The 26,952-nt window shown below is 45.3% G+C and overlaps 1 protein-coding gene across 1 annotated transcript in view; it reads right to left on the bottom strand.

The window, feature by feature from the left end:
* Positions 1–20,978: 20,978 nt before the first annotated feature.
* The window catches only part of PPCDC (phosphopantothenoylcysteine decarboxylase), a 50,236-nt gene continuing 44,262 nt past the window's right edge, over positions 20,979–26,952 (bottom strand). The window contains exons 4-6 of the mRNA XM_043985698.1: positions 25,748–25,876; positions 22,021–22,189; positions 20,979–21,649 (exon numbers count right to left, since the gene is read on the bottom strand). Of these exons, the coding sequence (XP_043841633.1) occupies positions 21,564–21,649; positions 22,021–22,189; positions 25,748–25,876 (384 nt within the window). The 3' untranslated portion in view covers positions 20,979–21,563. The remainder of the gene's footprint in view (positions 21,650–22,020; positions 22,190–25,747; positions 25,877–26,952) is intronic.

The raw sequence follows: 26,952 nt of genomic DNA, 5'->3' as shown, positions 1-26,952 counted from the left end.
TCTAGCTGCCCCACCCCCAACCTTTTCAATTTCCTTTTTCATGTAGTCTTCTTGTTAGATTGCAAACTCTTTGAGGGCAGGAATTATTTTCTTAGTTTGTATCCTGATTAGCACAATTCCTTGTGAATGGTAGGGCTTTTAATAAATTTCATTGAACTGAATTGAATTTTGTTTAGCCTCAACAAAAATACCTTATTGCTGTTCCATTTTAGCCATTTTGCTCAAATTGTTAGATGTCCCTTCCTTGGATTGAACCTAAATCTAGTCAATTTGTCCTAATTCTGCCCTCAGGAGCTACATGGAATAAATCTAAGCCTTCTAAAGACAGCTATGTATTTTCTCTTTTCCAAGCTCAACATCCCCAGGCTTGTCAACCATTTCCCATGTGACCTGGTTTTTAGTTGCTTTATGGATTAACTCAGGTCAGTGGTGTCAAACTCAAATAGAAACATATCCCTGCAAGGCCCCCATATTGACTTAGAAAACAAACAAATTACTATCATCCATGTTATATTGTAATTTATTTAGTTAAACCTTTTCCAATTGCATTTTAATCTAGTTCAGAGCCCATTCAGGAGTCAGTTTGGTCCTTTCAATATAGTCTTAGGAAGATTCATATCACCATCCTGTCACCATTCTTAGGACATGCTCCAATTTGTCCAGCTCTGAACAGGGTGGTTGTAACTGGGCACAGTATTGCATATTTGGGATCTCAGGACCATAGGATCTTAGAGCTGGAAATGACATTACAAGATCACCTGGTAAAACCTCTCACTGATTGTGTAAATCCCCTCTGCATCACTGCTGACCAGGGTTAGGAAACTGACCAATGGTGAGGACAGTGACACCATGTTTTCCTTTGTTTGGAACTTTCTATGCTAACACAGGCAAAGATCACATTGACTTTTTGGGCAGCTACATCACACTCTTGAATCAAATTGAGAATGTGCCTCCTAAAACTCCAAGTCTTGTCCTCAGTAAACCATTTTACTTCATCTTCTAGTGGTACTACTGATTTTTTTAAAAATGTAAATTCAGGATTTTACAATTACTGCTGTGGACATCTGATGGATGTCAACAATACTAGCCTATTGACATGATTTCAGATGCTGATTCTGTCATTCATTATATTATTTGTCCTCCTCTCAAACCCCACAGCTGTCATTTATAAATTTGATAAGCAATCCTTTTAAGGTTTTATCCAAACCATTGATTTTTTTAAAAAAATGTCAAATCAGCACTGAGCTGTAGAGCTCTGATGATTTTTAAAAATATCATTGAAAAAAATTATCAAACAGAACAGAACTCAGGGACCTCCCTCAAATTGGCACCAATTCATCAATGAACACTTTCTGGGCATGGACCACCAGTCTGTGATGCCTTTACTGCTCTCCCATTACTCTGTGCATGGTTCTCAATCTTGTCCATGAGAATTTTATGAGATATTGTCAAATGCTTTGCTAAACCCCATATATGCTTTCCATAGCAAACCATGATCCTCCAATCTATGGCCCATGGTGGGGTCCCAGGTTTGGGTGGGGTTAAAGGCCAGTCTATGGTCATAGTTAGGAATCAGTCTATGTCCAAAGTCAGGAGGAAGGCTGTGGCCAGGGTTAGGGCTTGGTCTCTGCCTTATAAGGGTCAAAGAGTCAAGGGTTAGTCTGTGTTCAGGATTAGGGTGCCTGGCCATGTGACCTGGCCATGCATGAGCTAGTCTATATCTGAGTTAAGAATCAGTTTATTCAGCTCCGGTCTCTTCATCAGGAAAGTTTGAAAGTCCCCTATTTCATTATGTGTCCATCTTTTCCCTGAAAGATTATGATCAATTCTGCTGAGTAGTTGATTCTTGATTGTAATCCAAGCTCCTTTGCCTTCCGGAATATCATATTCCAAAACCTCTGATTCTTTAATGTAAAAGCTGCTAAGTCTTGTGTAATCCTGACTGTGATTCCTTGATATACGAATTGTCCCTTTCTGGCTGCTTGCAGCATTTTCTTCTTGAACTGGTAATTCTGGAATCTGGCTATAATATTCCATGGAGTTTTCATTTTCAGATCTCTTTCAGGAGGTGATTGGTGGATTCTTTCCATAACTATTTTGCCCTCTGGTTCTAGGATATCAGGGCAATTCTCCTTCATGATTTCTTGAAAAATTTTGTTCAAGCTCTTTTTTTGATCATGGCTTTCAGGTAGTTCAATAATTCTTATATTATCTCTCCTGGATCTATTTTCCAGGTCAGCTGTTCTTCCAATGAGATATTTTACATTTTCTTCTATTTTTTCATTCTTTTGATTTTGTTTGATTGGTTCTTGATGTCACATACAGTCATTAGCTTCCACTTGCCCAATTCTAATTTTTTTTTTTTTTTTAGTGAGGCAATTGGGGTTAAGTGACTTGCCCAGGGTCACACAGCTAGTAAGTGTTAAGTGTCTAAGGCCAGATTTGAACTCAGGTACTCCTGACTCCAGGGCCGGTGCTCTATCCACTGCACCACCTAGCTGCCCCCCAATTCTAATTTTTAAGGAATTATTTTCTTCAGGTAGCTTTTGCACCTCCTTTTCCATTTGGCTAATTCTACTTTTAAAGGAGTTGTTTTCATTAATGGATTTTTTCATATCTGGCCAATTGTATTTTTTAAGGAATTATTTTCCTTTTCCAAGCTGTTGATTTGCTAATCTCTCATTTCTTTTCCCAATTTTTCCTCTACCTCTCTCATTTGATTTTTAATTTCTTTTTTTAGCTCTTCCAAGAAGGCATTTTTGACTTAAGACCAATTCATATCCCCCTTTCAGGCTTCACATGTAGTCATTTTGACATTGTACTTTTCTGAGTTTATGTTTTGATCTTCCCTGTTACCATAGTAACTTTCTATGGTCAGGTTTTCCTTTTTCTGTTTTTTTGCTCATAATTTTTTAGCCTATTTTGTGACTATTAAAGTTGAGCCCTGTTCATGGGTATACAGGATGTATCGTCCCAAGTTTGTTGCACTGGGGGCCAGGAGCCTATTCACTGGCCTTCTGAGCTACACACTTTGAGTCTCACAGGCTTGGTCTGGCCTCTGTTTATCTCAGTTTCTTCAACTGTAAAATGGGCATAATAATAGCACCTACCACCCAGGGTTCTTATGAGGATCAAATGAGATAAATAATTGTACAAAGTGCTTAGCACAGTGCCTGGCAAATAGTAGGTGTTATATTTTTGTTGTTGCTCAGTCTTTTCAGTTGTGTCTTTCCCTTTGTGGCCCCCATTTGGGAGTTTTCTTGGCAAAGATACTGTCATTTCCTTTTCCAGCTTATTTTACATATGGGGAAACTGAGGCAAACAGATTTCAGTGACTTGCCCAGGGTCGCACAACTAGTAAGTGTCTGAGGCCAGATTTGAACTCAGGAATATGAGTCTTCCTGACTCTAGGTCAGCACTGTAGCACCTAGCTGCCCTAGGTTTTATATAGATTTTACTGGTATGATGTCAGCTTTCCATTTCAGCCTCTTGATGTAATACTGCTAAGGTTAAATTTCCTATTTCCAGTTCTTTATTCCCACTTTCCTGCTCTGCATTTTTTTTTTCAGGACAATGAGGGTTAAGTGACTTGCCCAGGGTCACACAGCTAGTAAGTGTCAAGTGTCTAAGGCTGAATTTGAACTCAGGGTCTCCTGAATCCAGGGCTGATGCTTTATCCACTGTGCCACCTAGCTGCCACATACATACACATGTTATATAGAGAGACTTATTATTCCTTTCCTCCCTCCATTGCAAAATTTTTATAAATGACTGGGATGAAGGCAGAGATAACAAGCTTACCAAACTGCAGGTGACAAAAATCTGGTAGAGTTACCATATGGATGACAAAAGTTAGATTCCAAAAGGAACCTGACAAGCTTAAATGGGGGTTGCAAACTATGAGCAGTGAGCTAAGAATGTTTTTTATGTGTTGAAATAAAATAAAACTTTATTTTAAAATGTAAGAAACCATTCCTAGCTCTTGAGTTTCCTGTTTTTGCACAACCCCTCAGCTAAAATGTTGGTCTAATAAGACGAAAGTTGAGAGAGCTAAATGTAAAATTCTACACTTAGGTTCAAAAAATAAATTTCCTAAGTATAAGATGGGAAAACTAGGCTTTTGCAGCAGTTTGTGTGACAAAGATATGATATCTGGGAGTCTGTGAATTTGATATAAGTCCCCAGTGGTTCCAACACATTTTGTTGTGCTCAGACTACATTGTCGTCAATTCTGAAAAGTCCATTTTGTGAAGAACACATAAAAACAAACTGAAGAGAATGCAGAGGAAAGCAACTAATATCATGTGGGGATTTGAGACAGAACCATATAAGGATTAAAGGAACTAAGAATGTTTAGTTTAGATAAGAGAAGATTTACTGGGGACTTAATTGTTTTAAAGTATTTGAAGGCTATTGTATAGAACAATTAGACTTGCCCCAGAATTTCATTGGCTCAGGATATCAAGGCTGGAGCTGCTGACATAGGTTCCTGGTGGCCTGAATATAAAACCTAGTCCATGAGGAGACAGATTCGTCTCTCCCTCAGCCTTGACCAACAACCAGCATGGCCAACTTAGAGGCAGAAGCCATGCCCAGTTTTTTCTTGCTGATCAACCTATCTATGCCATGTCTAAATAAACCTCTATTTGCTAACTGTTCGATGGTCTAGGAATATCTCATTTCATTGCAATTCCAAATCTGAAGCACCAAGCTGTATTGAATCAAGCTCAGACTGGAGCAGATTCCTTGAGAAAATGCCAGAATTCCTGAATTCTTCATCATTATAGACCTTCCTTCCTTTCTTTCTTTCTTTTTTTTCTTTTCTTTTTTTTTTTTCCGGGGCAATTGGGATTAAGCGACTTGCCCAGGGTCACACAGCTAGTAAGTGTCAAGTGTCTGAGGCCGGATTTGAACTCAGGTACTCCTGAATCCAGGGCCGGTGCTCTATCCACTTTGCCACCTAGCTGCCCCTCATTATAGACCTTCCACTAAAGGACTGCTGAATTGTTTGTGGGGTGAGGGGAATCCTGAAAAGGGGGTTCTTAGTCTGGCACTGGTTTAACTTCCCTTTTGAATTAAGATTCTGTCATTCTCTTAGTCTGTGATTGGAATTAGCACACTTGGGGCCAGAGATTGATTTTTTTTCCTTTGTAAATTGAACTGACTTTAAAATCTCTACTTTGGCTATAATAGTTCTGGGTGCTAACCATTGGACCAACCAGCCCAGACTGTCTGTAAGGAACTCTGAGTCCTGCCAGACTAGCTAGGGGGGGAAAAGAGTGCTCACTTCTAAAGACAGCCTCTCTGGACAGATCTCCTGGGGGTCTGAGCATCTTTTGTCCTCAGGACATTCAGAACAATCTGAGCCTGAGGCTAGTGCCAAAGACGGAGCTTCATAAAGCAGCTGGAGCAGAAGTCTGTCTGCCATGTTCACTCACCAGGGGGTCTGTAAGGCAGAGCCAGACACAGGTCCGTGTCCTTGACTGTGGCTGCCCTGTCAGTCTCTAGTATTGCAAACACCCAGGGCAACATGGAGGAGGACTCCTCATGGTGGGGGGGGGGGCGTGGAGGAGGGGGAGGAATTGAGTCAGTGGGGTCCCTGGGGCATTACGCTGGCCAAACACTAAATGCAATAGGGGGAAAGGAATCAAGTAAGGATGGAAGAGAGGGAGGCAGGGAGCCGGCAGATGCAAAGGTTTCTTCTGTCCTGGAATGTGCTTTTTCCCTTCTCTAGCTTCCCAACCTTTGCCCATCCTTGGCACAGAGACAAGCAAGTCATGAATGGAGGGATGCAACTAAATGGGTGGGTAGGGGAGCTGGGATGAGGAAAAGTAACCTAAGTTTGAGGTTGTGCTCAGGCCTGTGGTCTGACCTAGGCAATTGGGACCAGCTGGCAGCCCTTCCCATCCCTTGAATTTATTTTTTTTTTAAAGAGAATTGCAAAGAGTAACAGGGACAATCAAGAAGGAAAATTAAAGTCCAGTGCAAGGAATAGGAAATGTTTTGCTTTTACCCATCATCCCACTCTCATCCCAAGTGGGAAGGGGAAGGGAATAAGCCTTTATATATCACCTACTCTGGGCCAGGTACTATACTAAGTGCCCTTACAAATGTTATCTCACCTGATCTTCCCAACAGCCCTGTGAGGTGGGTGCTGTTGTAAGGGAAACAGTCTAATTTAGTGAAAAGAATGATGGGATAAGAGGCAGAAGACCTGGCTTCTGGTCCTGGTTCTGCCACTTACCTAGTAGAATGGGGGTGACCAGGGAGACCTCAGAAGTGCCACATTGGGCACTCCCATGAGCCTCCCATGAAACTGAGCATCAGACTGAATGCCCTCAAACTGAACACAGAGTAAACCCAGAAAGGCACATCTCTCTCAGGCAGTAGTACCTTATGAGGTGTCCTGGTCTGCCATGATTGCCTCTGCTAGGTTACCTTGCCAGCTACCTGACTCCAATGGGCTTCAGTTTTCCCCCTGCCCTTACTGTCTTGTTTGGTTGCACGGATCAAATAGAACCGTGTATGTAAAACTGCTTTGAAAACTGTAAATCGTTATCCAAACTTATAAGGGATTCCTAGAAACTGCCTTGGGCAGCTAGGTACTGGATCTGGATTTCAAATCCAGCCTCGGACACTCACTAGCTGTGTGACCCTGGGCAAGTCACTTTCACCTGTTTCCCTCAGTTTCCTCATCTGTAAAATGAGCTGGAGAGGGAAATGGCAAATTACTCCAATATCTTTGCCAAGAAAATCCCAAATGGGTTAATGAAATGACTGAACAAGTATTGCCCGAAGTTACACATTAGTCCGTATTTTCATCAGCATGCTGGGATCATGGAATCCACCTGATTTGATATCTTATTTTTTCCTGCTTGCTCTCCTCCCTCCCTGTCCTTTGATTTCCAGTGTGGTCTCATTCCTTACTCTCATTTCCTTTTTCAGAAAAGAAGAAGATTGGGCAGCTCGGTGGTGCAGTGGATAGAGCACTGGCCCTGGAGTCAGGAGGACCTGAGTTCAAATCTGGCCTCAGACACTTAACACTTACTAGCTGTGTGACCCTGGGCAAGTCACTTAACCTCAACTGCCCTGCAAAAAAGAAAAGAAAAGAAAAGAAGAGGGAGAGAATGGAGAAAGCATCTATGCCCTATTCTGTTTTCAGTTCTTTGAAGATGTCTCTTTTTAAAAGAGCTGTGCACCAGAGTCTTCACTGGCTATTAACAATTCCAGAGAAGTGAGAAGTCATGGGGAGGTGTGAAGGGGCTCATTAGTTTCATACAAGGGGACTTCAAGACAGGCAAGTGTGACTGAGAGGAAGGCAGAAGGGGGTGAAGGCCCGCTTAGGGCAGGGTAGGTGTTTCTTCCATGCCTTTCTTTTGACCCAAGACCTTACTCCTACATCCGAAATTGTGACCCCAGCCTAGATGAAAATGTTAGTCCTTCTAGGTCCCCAATAAAGGAATAAAAACTTCAGAGGAAAAAATGTGAATTCAATGAAAGAGAGGACTTTCAGGCATTCATGATGAAAAGACCTGAGCTGAATAGAAAATTTGACTTTCAAATACCAAGACCCCAGAGAAGCAGAAAAAGGTAAAGAGGAAAAAGAAATCACAAGTGATATTAAAAGGTTAAACTGTTTACATTCCTACATGGGAAGATGATACTTGTAACTCATAAGAACTTTATCATTATTAGGGCAACCGAATTGAATATATTTAGATAGAGGGCACATATGTGAGTTGAATATGAAGGGATGATATCTTTAAAAAAATAAAATTAAGGGGTGAGAGGAATGCACTGGGAGAAAGGGAAAGGGAGAGGTGGAATGAGGTAAAGTATCTCACCTAAAAGAAGCAAGAAAAAGCTTATGGACTGGAGGGGAAGATGGGGGAAATACGGGGTGGGGGGGTGAGTGAGCTTTACTCTCATCAGGATTGGCTCAAAGAGGGAATAACATACACACTCAGTTGGGTGTAGTAATCTATCTTACCCTGCAGGAAAGTAGTAGAGGAATGGGATAAGGGGAGGGGGTGAAAGAAAGGAGGGCAGATTGGGGGAGGGGGTAATCAGAAGCAAAATAGTTTTGAGGAGGGATAGGATGAAAGAAGATAGAAGATGGGGGCAGCTAGGTGGCGCAGTGGATAGAGCACTGGCCCTGGAGTCAGGAGGACCTGAGTTCAAATCTGGCCTCAGACACTTGACATTTACTAGCTGTGTGACCCTGGGCAAGTCACCTAACCCGAATTGCCTCACCAAAAAAAAAAAAAGAAAGAAAGAAAGAAGATAGAAGATAAAAAATAGAGTAAATGTCATAGGGAGGGAATAGGATGGAGGGAAATACAGTTAACAACAGTAATTTAAAAAAAAAATTTGAAGCAAGTTTGTTTGATAGGCCTCAGTTCTCAAACACTAGAGAACTGAGTCAAATTTGTTAAAATAAGAGCCATTCCCCAATTGATAGATGATCACAAGACATGAAGTTTTCAGATGAAATAATCATAGCTACCTATAGCCATATGAAAAAAAAATTGATTGGAGAGATTTAGGTCAAAACAATTCTGAGTACTACCTTGTACCCATTGGATTGGATAATAGGACAGCAGAGGAAAATGACAAATGTTGTAGGGGATATGGGGAAAATGAGACATTAATACATTCTCGGTAAAGTTGTAAACTGATTCAAACATTCCATAGAGCAATTTGGAACTATGGCCAAAGGGCTATAAAACCATACATACTCTTTGACCTAATAATACCACTACTAAGTTGGTATCCAAAAAGATTTTTTAAAAGTTGAATTCAAAATTGGGGTGATGCCCATCGATTGGGGAATGGCTGAACAAATTGTGGGATGAGATTATGATGGAATACTATTGTGCTATAAGAAATGATGAACAGGATGTTATCAGAAAAACCTGGAAAGACTTACATGAGCTGATGCAAAGTGAAATGTACTGTATACAAAATAACAGCAATATTGTAAGATGATCTGCTGTGAATGACTTAGTTATTTTCAGCAATACAATGATCCAGGATAACTCTGAAGGACTTATGAAAAATGCAATCCATCTACAGAGAAAGAACTGATGGTATCTGAATACAGATTGAAGCATAATTTTTTTGTTAGTTCCTTTTTCTACAGTTTTTTTTGTATGTTTTCTTCCACAACTTGACTAATGTGAAAATGTTTTGCATGACTACATATGTATACCTTATATTAAATTGCTTAAGTTCTTAAGGGGGTGGGGAGAGAGAGGAAGAGAATTTGGAACACAAAGTTTTAAAAATTGATGTTAAAATTTTTTTTTATATGTAATTTTGAGGGAAAATAAAATTCTAAATAAAGGAATCAAAACTAAATTCTGATACCCTGGTAGGAAGAAAAGAGGGCATCTGGATTTTGCATCTTGAGGTTCAAGGCTAGAAGATACCTTAGGGATCACCTGGTTCAACTTCTTTTATTTTACAGATGAAATGTGTTAAGGACCAGATGGTAAAGTGATGTTTACAAGGCTCTGAAGGTTATAAGTAGCAGACACACCCAAGGTGTGAACCAACATCCTCTATTTTCACTGCTCTTTTCACTACTACCAAAGAATGGTGGGTCAGGAGACTGAAGTTTAAGTTTAAGTCCTTGTTCCAGATAAATTGGTCCTTCTCTGCTGCTAAAGATGGTTTGGTGGTTTTGTATTAGGAAAAACAGAAGTCTTCCCCCCTCCCCTCCACACACAACCTCAAGCCACTCTTTGACACCCTGTTAATATTCAGACACCAGCCGACGTATCTTTTTCTCATCCAACTTCCTCTTCCTAATTGATGCCTCTATCTCATCTTCTGAACCCAAACAAGAGGCCTCAGGTGGACACTGGGTTCCATCTTCCTTGTTCCCACCTTTAGGAGTGCCAGCCTTCATTCTGGGTGGGAAGCCACCAGAAGAGAAAGGACATACTCTCCCTGCGGGGGCTGGGAGCAAGGGAGGCCTCTGTGAAGGATCTGTCTGTTCTGGTCTTAGAGCATTGGAGCATTCTGCACTGTGTGTCTGAGATCAAAGGTGCCCACCAGCTTCTTCATGCCTCTGGTTTTCTGGACTCTGAAGAAGCAGGTGCCTCTTGGGCTGGGCAGCCTCCAATCCCGGGTATGCATCTCACTCTCCTTTATTCTGGCCACATGTGGCTGCCCAGACCCAGATGAGATAACATGATGAATTCCACTGTCAGATGCCCTCTTGGGAACATCCAACATTCAGTTTCAATCCAATTGCTCTAGGATGAGAGTTGGGGAAGGGGAGCGTGGGTGGGAGTGGGAGAGAACATCACAGAGCAGAAAACAGTGACCGACATCATTCCTGGAAGTCTTTGATCACTGGCACTTATCTCAGTTACCTGACACTTAATGCTTGTTGATGGATAGATGGATAGATTCATTGACTGATTTATAAAATCTTGCAATTTTTTGTTTTGTTTTGTTGTTGTTGTTGTTTGAGGGGCAATGAGGGTTAAGTGACTTGCCCAAGGTCACACAACTGGTAAGTGTCAAGTGTCTGAGGCCAGGTTTGAACTCAGATCCTCCTGAATCCAGGACTGGTGCTTTATCCACTGCACCACCCACCTGCCCAAATCTTGCAAGTTTTAATCATATGCCAATTTTCCATTTCTTTATCTGGGTTTCTATTGGGTGTTTCTAGATCTTCCAAGGTGGTCTTGGTATTCTACTTTAAAATTTTTTAAATTTATTTTCTATTCTTTAAATTAATTTATTTTTGGTGGGGTAATGAGGGTTAAGTGACTTGCCCACGGTCACACAACTAGTAAGTGTCTGAGGATGGATTTGAACTTGGGTCTTCCTACCTTCCCAGCTGCCTAATGACCACTATTGGTTGAAATAAAAGTGAAAGGCCTCTTGAAGGAGGAGGGTCTTGATTTGGGCCCAAAGTGTGGATATGGTTTGGAACAGACTGAGTGGGGGTGTTCTAGATGTGCAAGGGACACACTGTACATTGTTGGGTAGGAAAATGAAGAATTCAGGGGACAGTGAGGATGCTGCCTTTGTGGAGCAGGTTTCTGGAAGAGTACAGTAAGAGATAAAAGTGCAGAGGTACTTTGGACAAGACCTTGAATGAGAAACAAAGAGCCCAGGCTTTTTCCCGGAGGCAATGGGGAACCATTGAAGGTTTTGAGGAGGAGAGACCTACAGTAGAGCAGTAGGAAGATTAATCAATCAGGCATTGTTATACAATTTGAACAGGTTATAGAAGGAATTCCTGAAGGCTGGGAGACCAGAATTATGAAAGGGGAGTCCATAAGACAGGGACATGGGGAGATGGACAAAGAAGGCTCTGGATTTTCAAGTACCAAGTGCCTCATAGGCTGTTGTTTCTTCTCCTTCTCCTTCTTCTTCTCCTCCTTCTTCTTCTCCTTCTCCTTCTTCTCCTCCTCCTCCTCCTCCTCCTCCTCCTCCTCCTCCTCCTCCTCCTTCTTCTTCTTCTTCTTCTTCTTCTTCTTCTTCTTCTTCTTCTTCTCCTTCTCCTCCTCCTTATTCTTCTTCTTCTTCTCCTCCTCCTCCTCCTCCTCCTTCTTCTCCTCCTCCTCCTCCTCCTCCTCCTCCTTCTTCTTCTTCTTCTTCTTCTTCTTCTTCTTCTTCTTCTTCTCCTCCTTCTTCTCCTTCTCCTTCTTCTCCTTCTCCTTCTTCTCCTTCTCCTTCTTCTCCTTCTCCTTCTTCTCCTCCTTCTTTGGACATGAAGGAAAAAGTTCTGCCAATTGCTTGATGAATCATTCTAGTTTTGCTCATAATACAATCCACTTCAACAAGCATATTCAAGAGCCTTCTTGGGAATCTTATTGAGCAGAGAAGTGGGGAGGGGCATATATTCAGACCTCTACTTTGGAAAAATTACTTTGGCAATTGAATAGAGGGTGGACTGGAGAGGGAAGAAACTTGAGGAGGAATATCAATTAGAAGACTATTACAATAGCTCAAGTGAGAAGCAATGAGCTCCTGAACAAGGGTAGTGCCTGTATGAGTCTAGATAAGGGGGTATGTATGGGAGATGTTATGAAGATAAAAGCAACAAGATTTGTCAATGAATTGAATTTGTGGGGTGAGAGCAAGAAGGATGACACTTAGGTCTCAAGCCTGGGGAATGTCAGAAGGATGGGAGTGCCCTTGACAGTAATAAGGAAATTCAGACATAGGAAGGATTTTGGAACTAAAGATAATGAGTTCTGTTTTGGACATGTTGAGTTTGACATGCTTATAGGACATTTAGTTTGAGATGTTTATAAGGAATACTATTTTAATGCAAGACTTGAAGAAATCCAACCAACTCCATCTTGGAAACAACATCCATTTTGTGATTTAGAGTTCTATACAAGCTTTTCTAATGTGATTTCAGAGGAACACAGTATGAAAAAATGTTGTGGGGTAGCTTTTGCAGGAATACATAATTTAGCACAAACCACAACTATTCTGGGAAATATTCTGTACATCTCATGGTTATGCCCTTTGATTCTGTCATACTCTGGCCAATCAGAAAGAAGAAATGCCCCCATTGCCTAAGATTATATAACTTGATTTGTTCCTTATTGTTGACTATAAAAAGGCTTTGATGACTACCATTCAGTGTCCTTGTGCCCACTGAGGGGCCTTGGACCCTGTTTGCGGTACAACTGCTTAGCCCTGCTAATAAATTGATTTGCTTGGATTTTGTTTTCTCAGTCCTAATCAATTATATTTGCAATAGACTGTAGCTCAGGAAAGAGACTAGGGCTGGATATATAATCTGGGAATCTAAGATGGTTAATTGAACCTATGAAAGCTGATGAGATCACCAAGTAGATGGAACAAAGCAAAAAAAGAAGATGCCCTTGAATGACACCCATGGTTAGTAGGTGTGACATTGATGAAGAACTAACAAAGGAGACTGAGGAACAATGTAGAGAGGAGAAGAACTAGGAGACAACAGTTTTGCAAAAACCTAAAGAGGAGAAAATATCCAAGGAACCAAAGGCTGCAGAGAGATTAAGGAGGATAAAAACTGAGGGAAAAAATATTAAATTAAGGCAATGAAGAGATCATTGGTAACTTTAAAGAGGGCAGTTTCTTTTGAAGTTGGTTTTGTGATTCCTTCCAGCTCTGTTCAGTGACACATCATAAGGAGGAAAAGAGGAATAAACAAAAACTGAGGCTCAGCAAGGCATGATCAGTGAGACAGAACAAAGGATTGGTGAGTAGATGATAGGATAGAGTTGAACTGTTTCACCAGTTCAACTGGTCAAGATGGGAAAGGGAGGAGACTTTAGCTGATACAGGGATAATGACCTAGGAAAGAATTGAGGAGTGGAGGTCTAGCAGGTCAGGTGAGATAAGGATAAAGAATAGGGTTAAGGAGTTTTAAGGTAGAGGGAAAGGTAGAATGATAAAAGATCATGACCAGATAAAAGAATTTCATAGATCATGAACACAAAAGCGGAACATTTGAAGGCAATGCCAAAGGGGTAATCATCTCTATGTGTAGCTGAGGTAGAGTGGAGTAAGTCATGGGAACTAAGTAGATTGAACAGCTGGGAAGATAGGAAATTTGAGAGCATCAATATGTATGTTGGAGTCCCCTAGTATGAGAGTAAGAGATGGGGAGGAGAGAAAGTTTGTGAGCCAGGTACTGAACTGACTGAGGGAAGGAATATTCCTTGGAAATAATAGATAACCACCAGGATCTGAACTGGGTAATAAATTTATCATAATAAAAATTTGTATAATAGTAGTAATAAATAATAAATGATAGCATAATAAATTTATGATAGTAATTAATTTGGATAGTATGAACCTCAGAGGAAGAAAGGTTGCTTGGTTAAGGTAGTAAAAGGAGAGTTTGGAAGTGGCAATAGAGAGGAGAACAAGGAGCATTTCAGCTCCTCTACCTTGGTAGAGGACACTTGGTAGGACACTCTCTAGGGAGAGGTAGTAGAAAATGGCTTTAAATGTGAAACCCAAGATTTTGTACTTTATCTTAGAGGCGAAAGGGAGCTATTGAAGACATCTTGGGGGACAGGGGAGGTGTGACATGCTCAGCAGGAATAGCAACTTGGTAGCTGTTGGAGAATGGATTGCTCAAGAGAGAGGCTAAAAGCTAGGAGGATGTTAGGAAGCTATGTTCTGATCTCAAAGAACCTTACAGATGTCCCATTAATCCTCATTATCATTCCCTCTGAGGAGGAAAGGAAGCACTATGCTATCTCCATTTTACAACTAAGGCAGGGGAGAGCTACCCAAGATCAAACAGGGCATGGTGCCTGGCACTGGCCACACAATGCTGTCTTGGTTGACACCCCCTTCTGCCCCTATCCTGAAACATTGGACTTGGGGGCCACTGCCCTGGGATTCCTTTTCAGACTCTGCTGCTTACTCACTGTGTGATGTTACCCAAGTTGCTTCCCTTCTCTTTGCCTCTAGGGCCTCATCTGAGAAGGAAGACAAGAGCTACTTCTTACTTCCCCCTTTTGGGGGGATGCTACATTTCTGAGAAACCCTTTAAATGTTTGAGGGTGTTGTCTTTACTGAGCATGTGACCCAAGGAGAGGCAGAGAGCTAAGTTGGCCAATCAATCCATATTCAGCAGGTACCCACGATGTACAAAACTTTGCACCAAAAAGTTCTAGGGTGGATATATCCCTACCTTGGGGAGCTTATAGGTTAATGAGGGAGTCATCACACATATATAATACCTTTAGGACATTCTCAAAACTGTTTATTAGCAAGTGCAAATTAAGAAAATGCAAATAGGGCACACCAAAGGGAGTGTGATGTGATGGAAAGAATGTAGATTTGGAGTCAAAAGTACTGCCTGGGTTGGAACCCTGACCCTGCCACATATTACCTATGTGACTCAACAACCCTTTTTGGTTGCTCAGTTTCCCCATAAATAAAACTTGGGAGTTGGATTAGATGGTCCCAAGGGTCTCTTCCATCTCTAAATCTACTACCCTCCAAATAGTGTGGAGGTTTATAGAGATCAGTCCATATGGACTGACTCCCATGCTGTGGGAGCTCCCTCCCTCTAGCTCCTGTCTCCATGTCTTGGCACTGGCTGCCCTCCATGCCTGGAATGCTCCCCCTCTTCCCCTCCATCTCCTAGAATTCATGACTTCCTTCAAGACAGCTCCAATGCCATCTTCTGGAAGAGGCTCTTCCCACTCTTTGCAGCCGCTAGTGCCTCCAAGGTTACCTTCCAACCACTGGGCAGATGTCTTACATGTACTTATCTGGACATGCTGTCTGCTTAATATGTGAGCTCCTGGAGGGCAGGGACTGTCTTTTGTCTTTCTTTGTATTCCCAGCCCTTAGCACAGTGACTGGCACTTAGTGGTGCTTAATCAATTCTTGGTGACTGGTTTTCCATAACACTCTGACCCCCCTAGTCCCTTCCAGCCTTAGTTTCTTGGAGTCTATTCAAATCTCCCTTCTCTGACTCCCCATATCACTTGGTCTAAACCTGGTTTATATGCCATTTTACAGTAGAGCTGCTACCATCCCTTCTCTTAAAATAATCCATGCTGAATTCATTATCTGTGAATTTACCTAAACCCTTATTAACTCTCCCCAACAGTGCAGCCTTGCTGGGTAATCTCATCCAAGTTGCTCTCAGGGCTTCAAGCAGATCGTTTCATGTGTCTTTTGTTTTTCTAACAACACTAAGCTCTGAAAGGGGAGGAACCAGGACTTCTGCCTCCTCTGTTTGTAGCACAGGGCACTGGCCTGGGAATACAGGTCCTTTGTCCTTGATAGCAGTGTCACTGTCTGTGCCACACCTGGAGTAACAAGAACCCAAAGCAATGTGACTTTAGATTTCATGTTTCTCTTGGGCTTAGGTATACTGAATCATCCCGAGGATGGGCTAGGTCATCTTAATGATCTGGCATCCAGACACATAGATCTTTTGCACACATACTCTCTATTCCCTGTCTAATAGACATGTGTAGCCATGAACAGTTGGGTGATTGGGGAGTGGATCAGCAGCAGCTCAATAGAGACAAAATCTTTCTGCTTAAGTGACCTTGGTTAGGACTCATAGTCACAGTCCCTTTTCCCCCCTCATGAAAAAAAGGAAACCCAGCTGAAGCTATGAGGATGGCAGGCAATCGGTCAATTGGTAAACAAGAATTTTAATGCTTACTCTGTGCTAAACTAGCATAGCATGGGGCATAGGAGGCCAGTCTCAAGAGACTAGGGAGTGTCAGTCCCAGCTACACTACTGGCTCATCAGTGTTTTGATTTCCCCATCTATGAAATGGGTCAATGCAGCTTCCACTCATGATCTTTTGGAAAGGTATGGATTGGGCTGGGGGGAGGTGATAGAGATGAAGGGAGAAAGAACAATCACAGAGTGGATGTGCTATGAGTGACTTGAAGATCTCTATTGTAATTTGGCACATTATTAATGAAGATCCAAAGAACTGCTCTCTTTTTTACTTCTGGGGAAACTAAGGCATGTAGAAGTGGAGGGAATCAGGCAAAATGTTAAAAAAAAATGGGCTCTACATGAGAAAGGTAAGTCTTTTTCCTAGAGAAGAAAAACCTAGTGGGAAAGAGGAGCTAGTTTTATTATAGAACAACAGGAAAGAGCATCAGTTGCAGGAGAAGAGCACCTGCATTCAGATTCAGGACCTGGATGGCTTTGGCTGTCTCCATCCTCATTAGTGTCAATCCTGCTCGTTTATACTCAGGTGGTTGGTTGTCTGCTTCTTTTTAATCACAATCTTCTTCCCATTCCCCACCAAGTCAATGCTTCTAGTGCCACCACCCCCGTTCCCAGCACAGCCCATGTCAGGCACCTTTTCCCTTTCTCCCTTCCAGCTTTTGGTGTGCTGTATTTCCCAATTAGACTATAAGCTCCCAGAGGGTGCTCCAGTCTGTCAATGTCCTTTCTAGAATGTGGTGTGCAGAAGAGAACCCAATGCTCTGAAGATGGTCCAACCAGCTCCAATTCCACCTCCTCCAGGAAGCCCTCCCAACCACTGAAGCTGCTCAGTTCTCTCCTTTTTCTTAACTCCTAATACACTTAGAGCACTTACACAAAGTGGAGCATTAAAGTGTTTTCTCATAGTTTCCTTTGACCCCTGCAGGTCTGAGTCAATGCTGAGCAGCAAGGTGCACTAAAAAGTGACTTCCCCCCTCTGAAGATGGACCTTTAAATCCTGTCTCACTTACTGACCTGTGTGACCTGGAGTAAGTTATTTAAAGCTCCCTTCCATCTCTATGAATTTTTACATTCATGACATGAAATTAATAGTTTTAACTCAAAAGTTGTCTGAGAATAGCCTAGGAGTAGATGTATAAAATAACACTCATGTTTATCTAGAACCTTAAGATGTGCAAAGCCCTGTGACATAAGGAGAGCTTAAGTATTATTCCCATTTTATAGATGAGAAAACTGATGCTCTGGGAGGTCAAATTACTTTCCTTTGGCCAACAACCAGCTTTGCACACACCTTGAGGGAGGGGGGCAACAATGATTTCATCCGGAAACTGCATCAATACCAGTAGCCCAAGTCTGGCTTAGAGTGAAGGGAACAAATAAATTGTGTTGTGAAGAGATCCCCACTGGCCTGAGCAGACCACAATTTGAAGCCACATGGGGAGCTGACCACAGAGACAAAAAAAAATGCGGAAATCTTCATTCTCCACCCAAGTCTCACACCCCTACTCCCATCCCACTGTTCTTACCACTAAACCCCATCCTCCTTGCAGGCACGGCAACAAACCATTGAGCTAGAATTGCCCACATGCCTCAAAGATTCTTAACTGACGTGGAGGCAGAGCCTACTGTCACCTAAAAGCTCCCTTTGACTTGCCACAAAGGAAACATTTTTCCCCCTTTGGGTTTTCTTGTATTTGGGTTGGTTTGTTTTTAAAACACCCGTTTATCATCTCTCCCTCACCCTTTCCCCTACCGTCAATTGAGCAATAATAATAACAAATCAAACCAAAGCTGCCATGGCAAATATGCCTAGTCCACTAAAATAAATTCCCAAATTGTCTGGGTTTCATTCTGCATTTTAAATCCATCAGCCTTCTGGCAGGAGGTAGACTGCTGGTTTATGCTCCAGAACTCAGGCTTCCAGCTTTATCACTGCATTTATCAGTTTCAAAGGGGTTCGCTTGCATTTTGAACTTGGTTTTCTAATGGAAAATGAGAGAGGGGTGCCCAGCCTTCTTCCAGAAGCACTCACTCGCAGACCTTGCACCTCTTTTCAACCTGGCCACAACTCGGCACATGTTCCGTATTCATTTGTACTTTTCAGAGTAAAAACGACATGGTCCTCTTCAAGCAGCCATTTCTTGTTTTGGGGGTGTTTTTGTTTGTTTTTGTTGTTGTTTTTGTTTTTAAGGAATCTTTAGGTTATTTTCTCCAGCTTCCCCTTCCCCATCATTCCAATTTTCCCCATTTCATTTCCAGATGAGAGATACTCCTCAATGAGCCATCTTCCCTTATTGGAAAAGCACTTTAGAACAGTTCTCATTGACCCTAACATGCTCCCAAAGGACAGGCTGAGAATCCCCAACCTGAGGCCTGGCAGATGATGAGCTCAGCATCATTGGAAAGAATCACAAGGCTGATTCAAGCTCTCAGCTGATTCCAATGGCCCAGGACCCAAGAGATTAACTCTCAAGGGCCTTCCTCCCAGTGTTCACTGCTTCTTTCTCTGTTGGCCACCAACCTCATTGCTCTGTGAGGCATCAGAAGTTCCTCTTTTGCCCACATGAAGACAAGGCACTTTTGAACTCTCACTGTTCTTCCAAGAATCCCAATTACCTCATGGGAGTCTGCTACAACCTCCAATCCCCAGGGTTCTGTTATCTAGGTCAGCAGGCAAAGGGGTAACCATGTGATCTAGATAGATAAGCCTGCGGTAAGAATAGTCTGTTCCAGCAAGAGGGCAATGTGCTCCGGAACCACACTTCTGCAAGAAAGCTCCGTGAACTTCCAGAACCAAACTCTCCAAGGTATCGACCAGTGGCTCCCATGTGGCCCCTGAGACGGAATCTGGTGCCACTGTGCCCCATGTCCTCCCACTTGAGCCAGGCCAAACCTTCCTTTAGCATGAGTCAGTGACAGAAGCGAGGCCCAGGCCCAATGCATTGCCTCAGTGACATGTGCAATGCCTTCAGCATAAAAAACCAGGGCTTTGCTGGTCTGACTCCCTAGCTCTTCCCTCACATGTGATTTCTGTCTCTCTCTTTTTTTTTTTTTTAGTGAGGCAATTTTGGTTAAGTGACTTGCCCAGGGTCACACAGCTAGTAAGTGTTAAGCGTCTGAGGTCGGATTTGAACTCAGGTCCTCCTGACTCCAGGGCCAGTGCTCTATCCACTGCGCCACCTAGCTGCCCCACATGTGATTTCTCAACATCTGGTTTCCTTTGTAATTCATTCATCTAAAAACATGATTTTGGGAAGAGTTCTCCAGGCTCGTTCAGACCATGATACAAAGAGGGCTCAGAAGCCCTGCCTGACACTAACCCCCACCTCCTATCACAGAGAATTAGCTCTGGAGCTAGAGGAGACCTTAGAGCAGAGGGAGCTGAGGCCCCCATTGAATGACTTGGCCAAGGGCTTGCACGCGCTATCAGACCCCCCAGCTCCAAATCCAGAGCTCCTCCGGGCTCCCTGAAAACCACTCATCTTCCAGCCGGCTTTCCCTACCATGCCCCCAATCCACTTACTGCTGCCCCCTCCCTAGCCCAGGCACCTCCCATTCAAGTCAAGCTGCTCTTCTCACTGTCTGCTCCATCGTCACTCCTTCAGATTGTTCCTCTTGCCCAGAATGCCCCCTCACCTCTACTCTATGCCAGTCCTACCCAGACAGGAAGGCCCAGCTGTTCCCCAACCAAGTCGGCTCTCCCCTCTGAACCCCTGCAGCAGGTATGGTCTGTCCCCAGCTTCTACAAAGCACTTGATTAAATATGCTCCCCTACTCCTGGATCTCATCTGGAGGGTACTGCCTCCAGCAATGCTGATCAAAACCCATCTGTGTTCACGCTTCTTGTCTCTTTCCCCAATCTGTGAGTCTGGCTGGGCTATGAGGTCCTCCAGGGAAGAGACCAGAGCTGATATCTCTGGACCCAATGGCCCCTGGCAGCTGAGGACATACCATAGTTGGCTCACCATATGGTATGACATTGCTACAGGGGACTCAGGAGGAAAAGAAGTGATGCAGAAGGAACGGTGGATACGGAAGACCCCTGTGTAGGGGTAATGGGCTCTACTCCTGACGTGCTGTGGGGCTGAATCTCTTGCATGGCATTCGTGAACATTTGAGGGCACAGAGAAATTGAATCATCACCAAAAGATGTGGTTTCCCTGGTTTTGACCATCCCCCTCCCTCTCATCTCCCCAAATCTCTTCCTTTTTGTCGGGGGGGGGGGGGGGGGGGAGGTAGGGCAATGAAAGTTAAATAACTTGCCCAGGGTCATACAGCTAGTACACATCAAGTGTCTGAGACTGGATTTGAACTCAGGTCCTCCTGAATCCAGGGCTGGTGCTTTGTCCACTGCGCCACCTAGCTGCCCCCCCCAAATCTCTTCCTAAAGGGTAGCACAACTGAACACAAGTACCATTCTGATGGCAACAGGAAGCCTTCACTGGTGAGGGCCGTAGTCCTAGGCATTAAGAATGTCCGCCTAGCCAAGCCACACCCTTCCTTGGGCCAAAGTTTATCAGCTAAGGCCATATCTGCAGACTGTCCAAGTGAGCCTGCTCCTTATAGACCCTCACTGGAACACCAGGAAGGAACAGATGATATTTCACATTCCAGTTAAATAATTTGGCAAACATTTACCGAACGCTCATTATGTGGAGGCACCATGCTGGGCACCACAGGGCTATAAGGAGGTACATGGCATACTTTCTGGCTTCGAGGAGCTTACAGGAGAAGAACAAGATGAGAATAGAAACACTGTGTTCCCTGATCTCAAAAGGGGTCTGAGCCCTTAGGCTGTGACTCAGGACATCAACCAAGCGGCAAGGGCTCCAGATGGCCTGTGGATCTCTAGCCAAGAAGGAGCCTAAAAGCAGTTCCTACATGATGCACAGAATTCTTTTATTTCGATTTCCCGACCTTCCAATGTATATGAAACACTGATGAACACCAGCTCCCCCACATTCTAAGGAAATAATCCAAACCACCATCAGAGAACCTGATTGCCCTCCACGGTGGCAGTGCTGGGGTGAGGTGGCTGGAGAGGGCTGCCATCTGCACCCCCATAGGAGGCCCAAGGAAGTCAAATGGCCCGATCCCTGTTCCTCTGTCCTCGGGGCCAATCTGCTCCTGAGAAGCACCAATCCAGGGGAAGCAATGGTCAGACCCGAGCCTGAGAAAGCTCCAGGGAGTTCTCTCGTCATCCTGGCTACTTTGACTGCACATGGGCCCGGTATGACATAGGGGACCCTGGGCGCTTAGCCCAGACTCTACCAGGGACCGGTCTGCTCCAGCAGAGTCTTTCTCAGTGTTACTCCTTCTTCTCCTTGGAAAGCCAGCTGAGCACAGACCAGTGCAGGCACCATTTCTTGGGTCAACTTTGGTGTAGCAAGCCCCGCTCCAAAAGCATTTCTTTCACTTTGCCCAAAATTGTGCAGACTTCGGCCATGGCCCCCAAACCTGAAGAGCAAAGACACCCAAAGTGAAATCTGGGATGCTGCAAAGGCTCTGTGGACTAAGGGGAAGCAACACTGACACCCCTGCCTGCACTGGTAGCCTTTAATGAAGCCCCGTGAACATCCCCAAATACCAGGCCTGGAGCCAGGGAAGCCGTTCCCCTGCTCCTTCAGAAACAAGGGGTGCTAACCCCAACACGCTCCTCGAGAGGAAGCCTATGAAGAAGAGGAATTTCTGTAGAGACCATCCCAAATACACCCCCTCCCCATCTCTAGGACTCCCCAAGGGTTGGAGGCCCTCCACACTTCCTGGGCCCAGCCAAGTGGGGTGAGTGGCTGGGGCAAAGCCTGAGCCAGGGGCTCCTGAGGCCTCACCTTCATCTCCACACACGAGTTTCTTGGCCACACAGGGGACTTCGGTGTAGCCGAAGCCCTTGAGCTGTTCCACATGCTGGGCTGTGATGGGATGCTCCCACATGGCAGTGTTCATGGCCGGGCAGAAGAGAAGGGGCTTGGTTCGGTCCCAGGCCCGGATGACGCAGGTCTGGGAGGAAGGGGGACAGGGATCTTGCCGTAAGCCCTCTGACTGTGGCCGGGTGCTCATGTCCCCTACCCAGGCAGAGGCCGGTTCCACTGGCTAGAACAGCTTAGCCTGGCCACGTGACACCTGCTAGTTAAGGTGCCCCCACAGTTGGCCTTTTTGCTCTCATGAATATTGGTCCCTTGGCTCTGCCACCTTCTCCTCTTCCCTCCAGGCCTGACTCAAGCCTACCTCTGCCTCCCCAGAGGGTGGCCTCTCCCAGGGAGTTCTCCTTTTGATCTCCTAATGCACTGATGGTTTGTAATCAATCACCTGACACTCGGCAAATACTGTCCCATACTATTTAATTCCTATATGAGGGGCATGCCTGTCATCCCTACTATGGAGTGAGCTCCCTGGTAGTAATCATAACTCATTTCTCCTGAGCTTTAAGTCTGCAAAGTACCTTCCTCACAACTATGTGGGAGGCAGAGAGGCTGAGCCCACAACCTGCCCCAGACCTATAAGGGAACCTGAAGGATGGAGAAATTCAACAACACAGTAACTGCCCAGGTCAGAATTCGAACCCACACCTCCTGACTCCAAATGCAGAGTTACTCCCACTGAGCCACACTGCTTTTCTCTTCCCATCTTCCCACAGTGCCATGCTCACAAGGCGGCGTGGAGTCTTGGTAATTACCGGCTGATCAGCCTCTCCTCCTCCTCCTCATCTCTCCCCTGTGTTCCCAGCTCTAGGGAGGCTAAACGCCATGGCAGGGCCCCCAGTGTGTGAGAAGCAGCCTGTTCCAGTCCCCGGCTACAGAGCTGGAGGGGACCTGGGTCTCATGGGGCAGGATTCCCACCCAAGGCCTTGGCACCACACTCAGGTGTTCTCCCCACCCTGCTCTACTGACACTCCCGAGAGGCCTTTGGCTACCCTGTGACAGGGTCAGCCCTCAGAGAAGCATTAAAGGCAGGGTGACTGACAGATCCCCCAGCCGGCTCATCAGACCACAGCCAAGGATGGTTAGGAGACAAGAACGATGCCCAAAGGGAAGAGACCCGGGGGAGGATGTGATCACTCCCATCTATCTACACCTTACACTTTATACTCTGCAAGGCAGATAAAGCAAGCAGAGAGAGAGGCAGGATCCGCCCCATTGCCATGGCCAACAAGGAAGGAGCCAGGACTGCGGCCAGTGCCCAACCCCCTGCAGGGGCCATGGCTGTTCAGAGGCATCACTTCTGGTTTGCAATAAGATGTGTCTCGTTGTGGATGTGATTATTTTCAGTTACAGATCACAAGTGCCAGAGGGATTTGGGGTAGGGATGGGAACAGAGAGAGAAAGCCACAGACAAAGAGAGGAAAAGGGGCCGGTGTTCTCAGTGAGGCTCTCACCCTTTGCAAGCTGGGTAGGAGATGGTTAATCAATCAATCAACCCTTTACTAAGCACCTACTATGCGCCAGGCACCACACTAAGCTGGGGATACAAAGAGGCAAAAGAGGATCCCTGGCCTCAAGGAGCTTATGATGGAATATGACTGGACGCCTGTGGACGTACGCCCCGGACAAGGCAGCCTCTGAGGCCCCTCCTGACTCGGAGACGCCATGGCCCTGGGGTCTCTCTGATGAAGAGAGCGCCCAGGTAGCCGGCTGCCCGGGTTCATTCTCCTCTCTGGGGTCTGTACACCACTGCCCCCATGGGATGGTTAATGTGTGAAACAATGAGGAAGGAGTCACACCAGGGGCTCAAACAGGAGAATGCCCCCTCTCTGCACGGCCGGGCCGGGATGACCCCGCAAAGGTCAGACGGCCTTGGGCCCTTGAGCCTGCCTGAAAAGCTTCCTCAAGCACCAGAGTTTCCCACTCATCTCCACCAATAAAGCAAGTGAAAGATGTGCAGTGAGCGAGCAGTTTCACTTGTGTTTCCTCCTGGCTCCCAGCCAAGTTCCTTTTGCAGAACCTGCCTGTGGGCCTCGAGGAGCCCTTTCCATTGGAATTGGCTGGCCTCAGCTTTGGGAGCAGCCACTCAGCAGATGCTAGGCCAGGCGGAGACCAAGGACAGCCCCAAGCGTCTGCTTTTCCTAGCGCCTCTCCAGAGCGTAGAATCTCTGCTGAACCACAGGGCCCCAGATCCAATCACTGCTCACAAGCACAGAGGGCAGAAAGCCAGGAGACTCATCACCACATCGCCTTTGGAACACACATGCCCCAAACAGCAGGGCACCTTGGATCACTTGAGGGAAGTGTGCCAGGCCAGCAGGGAGAAGACCTAGGTTCTGGTCTTGGCCCTGCCTTCATTGTTCCACAGTGACCCTGAGGATGGCACTTACTCTCTGAGTCTCTTATGTGGCATGGGAAGCACTCGTTACAACTAACCTAAATGAGGGGTTGAGAGACATGGAAACAATCCCTGGGCAGAGACTCTGATCTATTTACCAAAAACGGGGCTAGATGAACCTAAGGCATATTAAACTACATTCGCTGCTTCATGGGACCTTGAACACACTGTCAAGGCTGGAAGGGACCTCAGAGGCCATGGGTGCAATTCAGACACAAATGAGATCGTCTGCCCCAATAACCCCTCACAAGTGGGCAGCCAGCCTGTACCCTCTGGGGGATGCTCTCCCTGAGAACACCAGGGCATGCTTTCCAGGACAGCAGCTCCTTCGAAGCCCTTGGGTCTCTGACAAGCCTCCCTTCCTAAAGGCAGCAAGCGTTTGCTCTCACTCCCCACCCCACTCGTTCCATGGGCTGACACCTCTATTTCTTTCCTTCCCCTCGCTACTGTGCCAAGGTTATTCTAAGTGACAGAGAATCTACACCATAGACCTGTGGCTACAGCTTCAAGCTAAAAAGAGAGTGAACTGGGGTGTTTGAGTGAGGACTGAGAGGAAGTGAACAAACTTATCTGATCTCACATATGCATTTTCAGACCACACTGATCAAGTGGAGATGAAAGGGGAAGCCATCGGGTGGGGAGGAGAGGGAAAGAAAGTCGGGCAGATGTATGATGATGGAAAGAATGAAACAGCCAGGCAGAGGTGAAAACTACAGGTGACCTCAGGAGTCCTAAGCCAGCTGCACTGCAGGTCCACACAAGAGCAGCAAGCCTTCAGGCTGCCCTCCAGGAGGGAGAAACTGGCCCCAGTCAGAAACAGTAGGTCAGCAGCTGGATCTGATGCAGCCATAGCCCTTGCACTTTCACCCTGATGAAGACAAGGGAGGTGTAGGCTTAAAAACAAAAGAATGAAATGGTGTGTCAAGGAGAGTACTGAAAGATGAGAGAGACAGACAGACAGACAGACAGAAGGAAGGGAAAGCTGTAAAGTGCCCAGGACAGAGTATGGAGAAAAGTGACAAGGGATGCCTTTAAGGGCCATGCTGCTGGCATGTCTGTTCACCAGCAGTTAGTCTACTTACCTTCCTGGACACAAGGGAGACAAGGTCTGAGGGAGGAGCCAAGAAGCACCAAGAGCCACAGGATCCTGGGCCACCCTTACTCTGATCACAGGACCTGACACCAGCAGAAGGGCATTGCCAGCTTGATAGGAAGGTGGGGCACAAGAGGGTCACTCACCAACAAGTTATCACAGATGCCACTGGCCACTTTTCCTAGTGTGTTAGCATCAAGAGGGGCGACTACCATGAGGTCTGCCCATCTCCGAAGGTCAATGTGCAGGACGGGGTCAGAACGGCACTTCCACATCTGAAAACAGGAAGTCCAGTCAATCCAGTGCCACAAACCTTGATTAAATACCTACTATGCAAAGGCGCTGTGCTAGACACTGGGGTCTGCAGACAGAAACCCTGACCTTAGCCAGCTAACACTCTACCAGGGCATGGAGGGCCTGGGGGCTACTGCCTTCCCAAATACAGACCAATAGCACCAGAAATACACTCGTGAGAATACAAGATAGAGATCACCCAGTGCTGAGCCAGCAAAAGCAGAGGCTGCTGGGCTGAAGGCCTTGGAGCAGGTGTTCTTCACTTGGAAAGAACTCAGATGGAAAAAAAAAATTCCCTGTTTTTTCACTTACTGCTAGGTGAAATTTAACATTTCCTTCACTTATGAATATGGGCAACAGACGTCCTTCTGAGAAGGACTCGGGCTTCCCAGACCGCCAGTCAAAGGCATCTAAGACACAAAAAAGCTTGAGAACCAGGGCCTTAAAGGGATGGGGCTGGGAATCTGACTGGGCCAGTTCAATACCGTTTCAATACCAGGTCCCTTCAATACCGTTTTTATTCTTAAAGGAACATAATTGTGTTATTTCCTTTGACAAAGGAAACAAGATACCTCCATTCAATCTTGGATTTGCATGTATTGCTGGAGACAGCAAAGACAAACCTGAACAGTCCCTGCCCTTGGGAAGCTGACACTCGACTGGTTCATGATTTCCACTCCAGGGGAACTCTACCCGTGGTGGGCTGCCGGCTGACAGTGCTTGGTTCTCTGCGCCACTGGAAGGGGGTGGGGAGAGTTTAGAGGGAGGAGAATGGAGGGAAAGGGAGGACAAGGGAAGGGAGGCAGAGAAGGCTGCTTAATGAGGCAGAGGCATCTACAATATTGGGTGCACCAAGTAGAATTTTTCTGGGTCTAAAGGTTCTTTAAAAACTATTGGCAGAGCTACCTACAGCCTATACTTTATGGCTGATGAATCAGACTGTGGAATTCCCTACTGCAGGATATTAGAATCCTGCAGACAGCAGGACATTAGAATCCTGCAGACAGCAGGACGGAAATGACTGGATAAGCTTGTGATAGTGAAGAGAGTTCTAAGT

This window comes from Dromiciops gliroides, chromosome 2 (genome assembly GCF_019393635.1).
Source record: "Dromiciops gliroides isolate mDroGli1 chromosome 2, mDroGli1.pri, whole genome shotgun sequence".
Classification (NCBI taxonomy): domain Eukaryota; kingdom Metazoa; phylum Chordata; class Mammalia; order Microbiotheria; family Microbiotheriidae; genus Dromiciops; species Dromiciops gliroides.
This window is presented reverse-complemented; position numbering and strand designations above follow the sequence as displayed.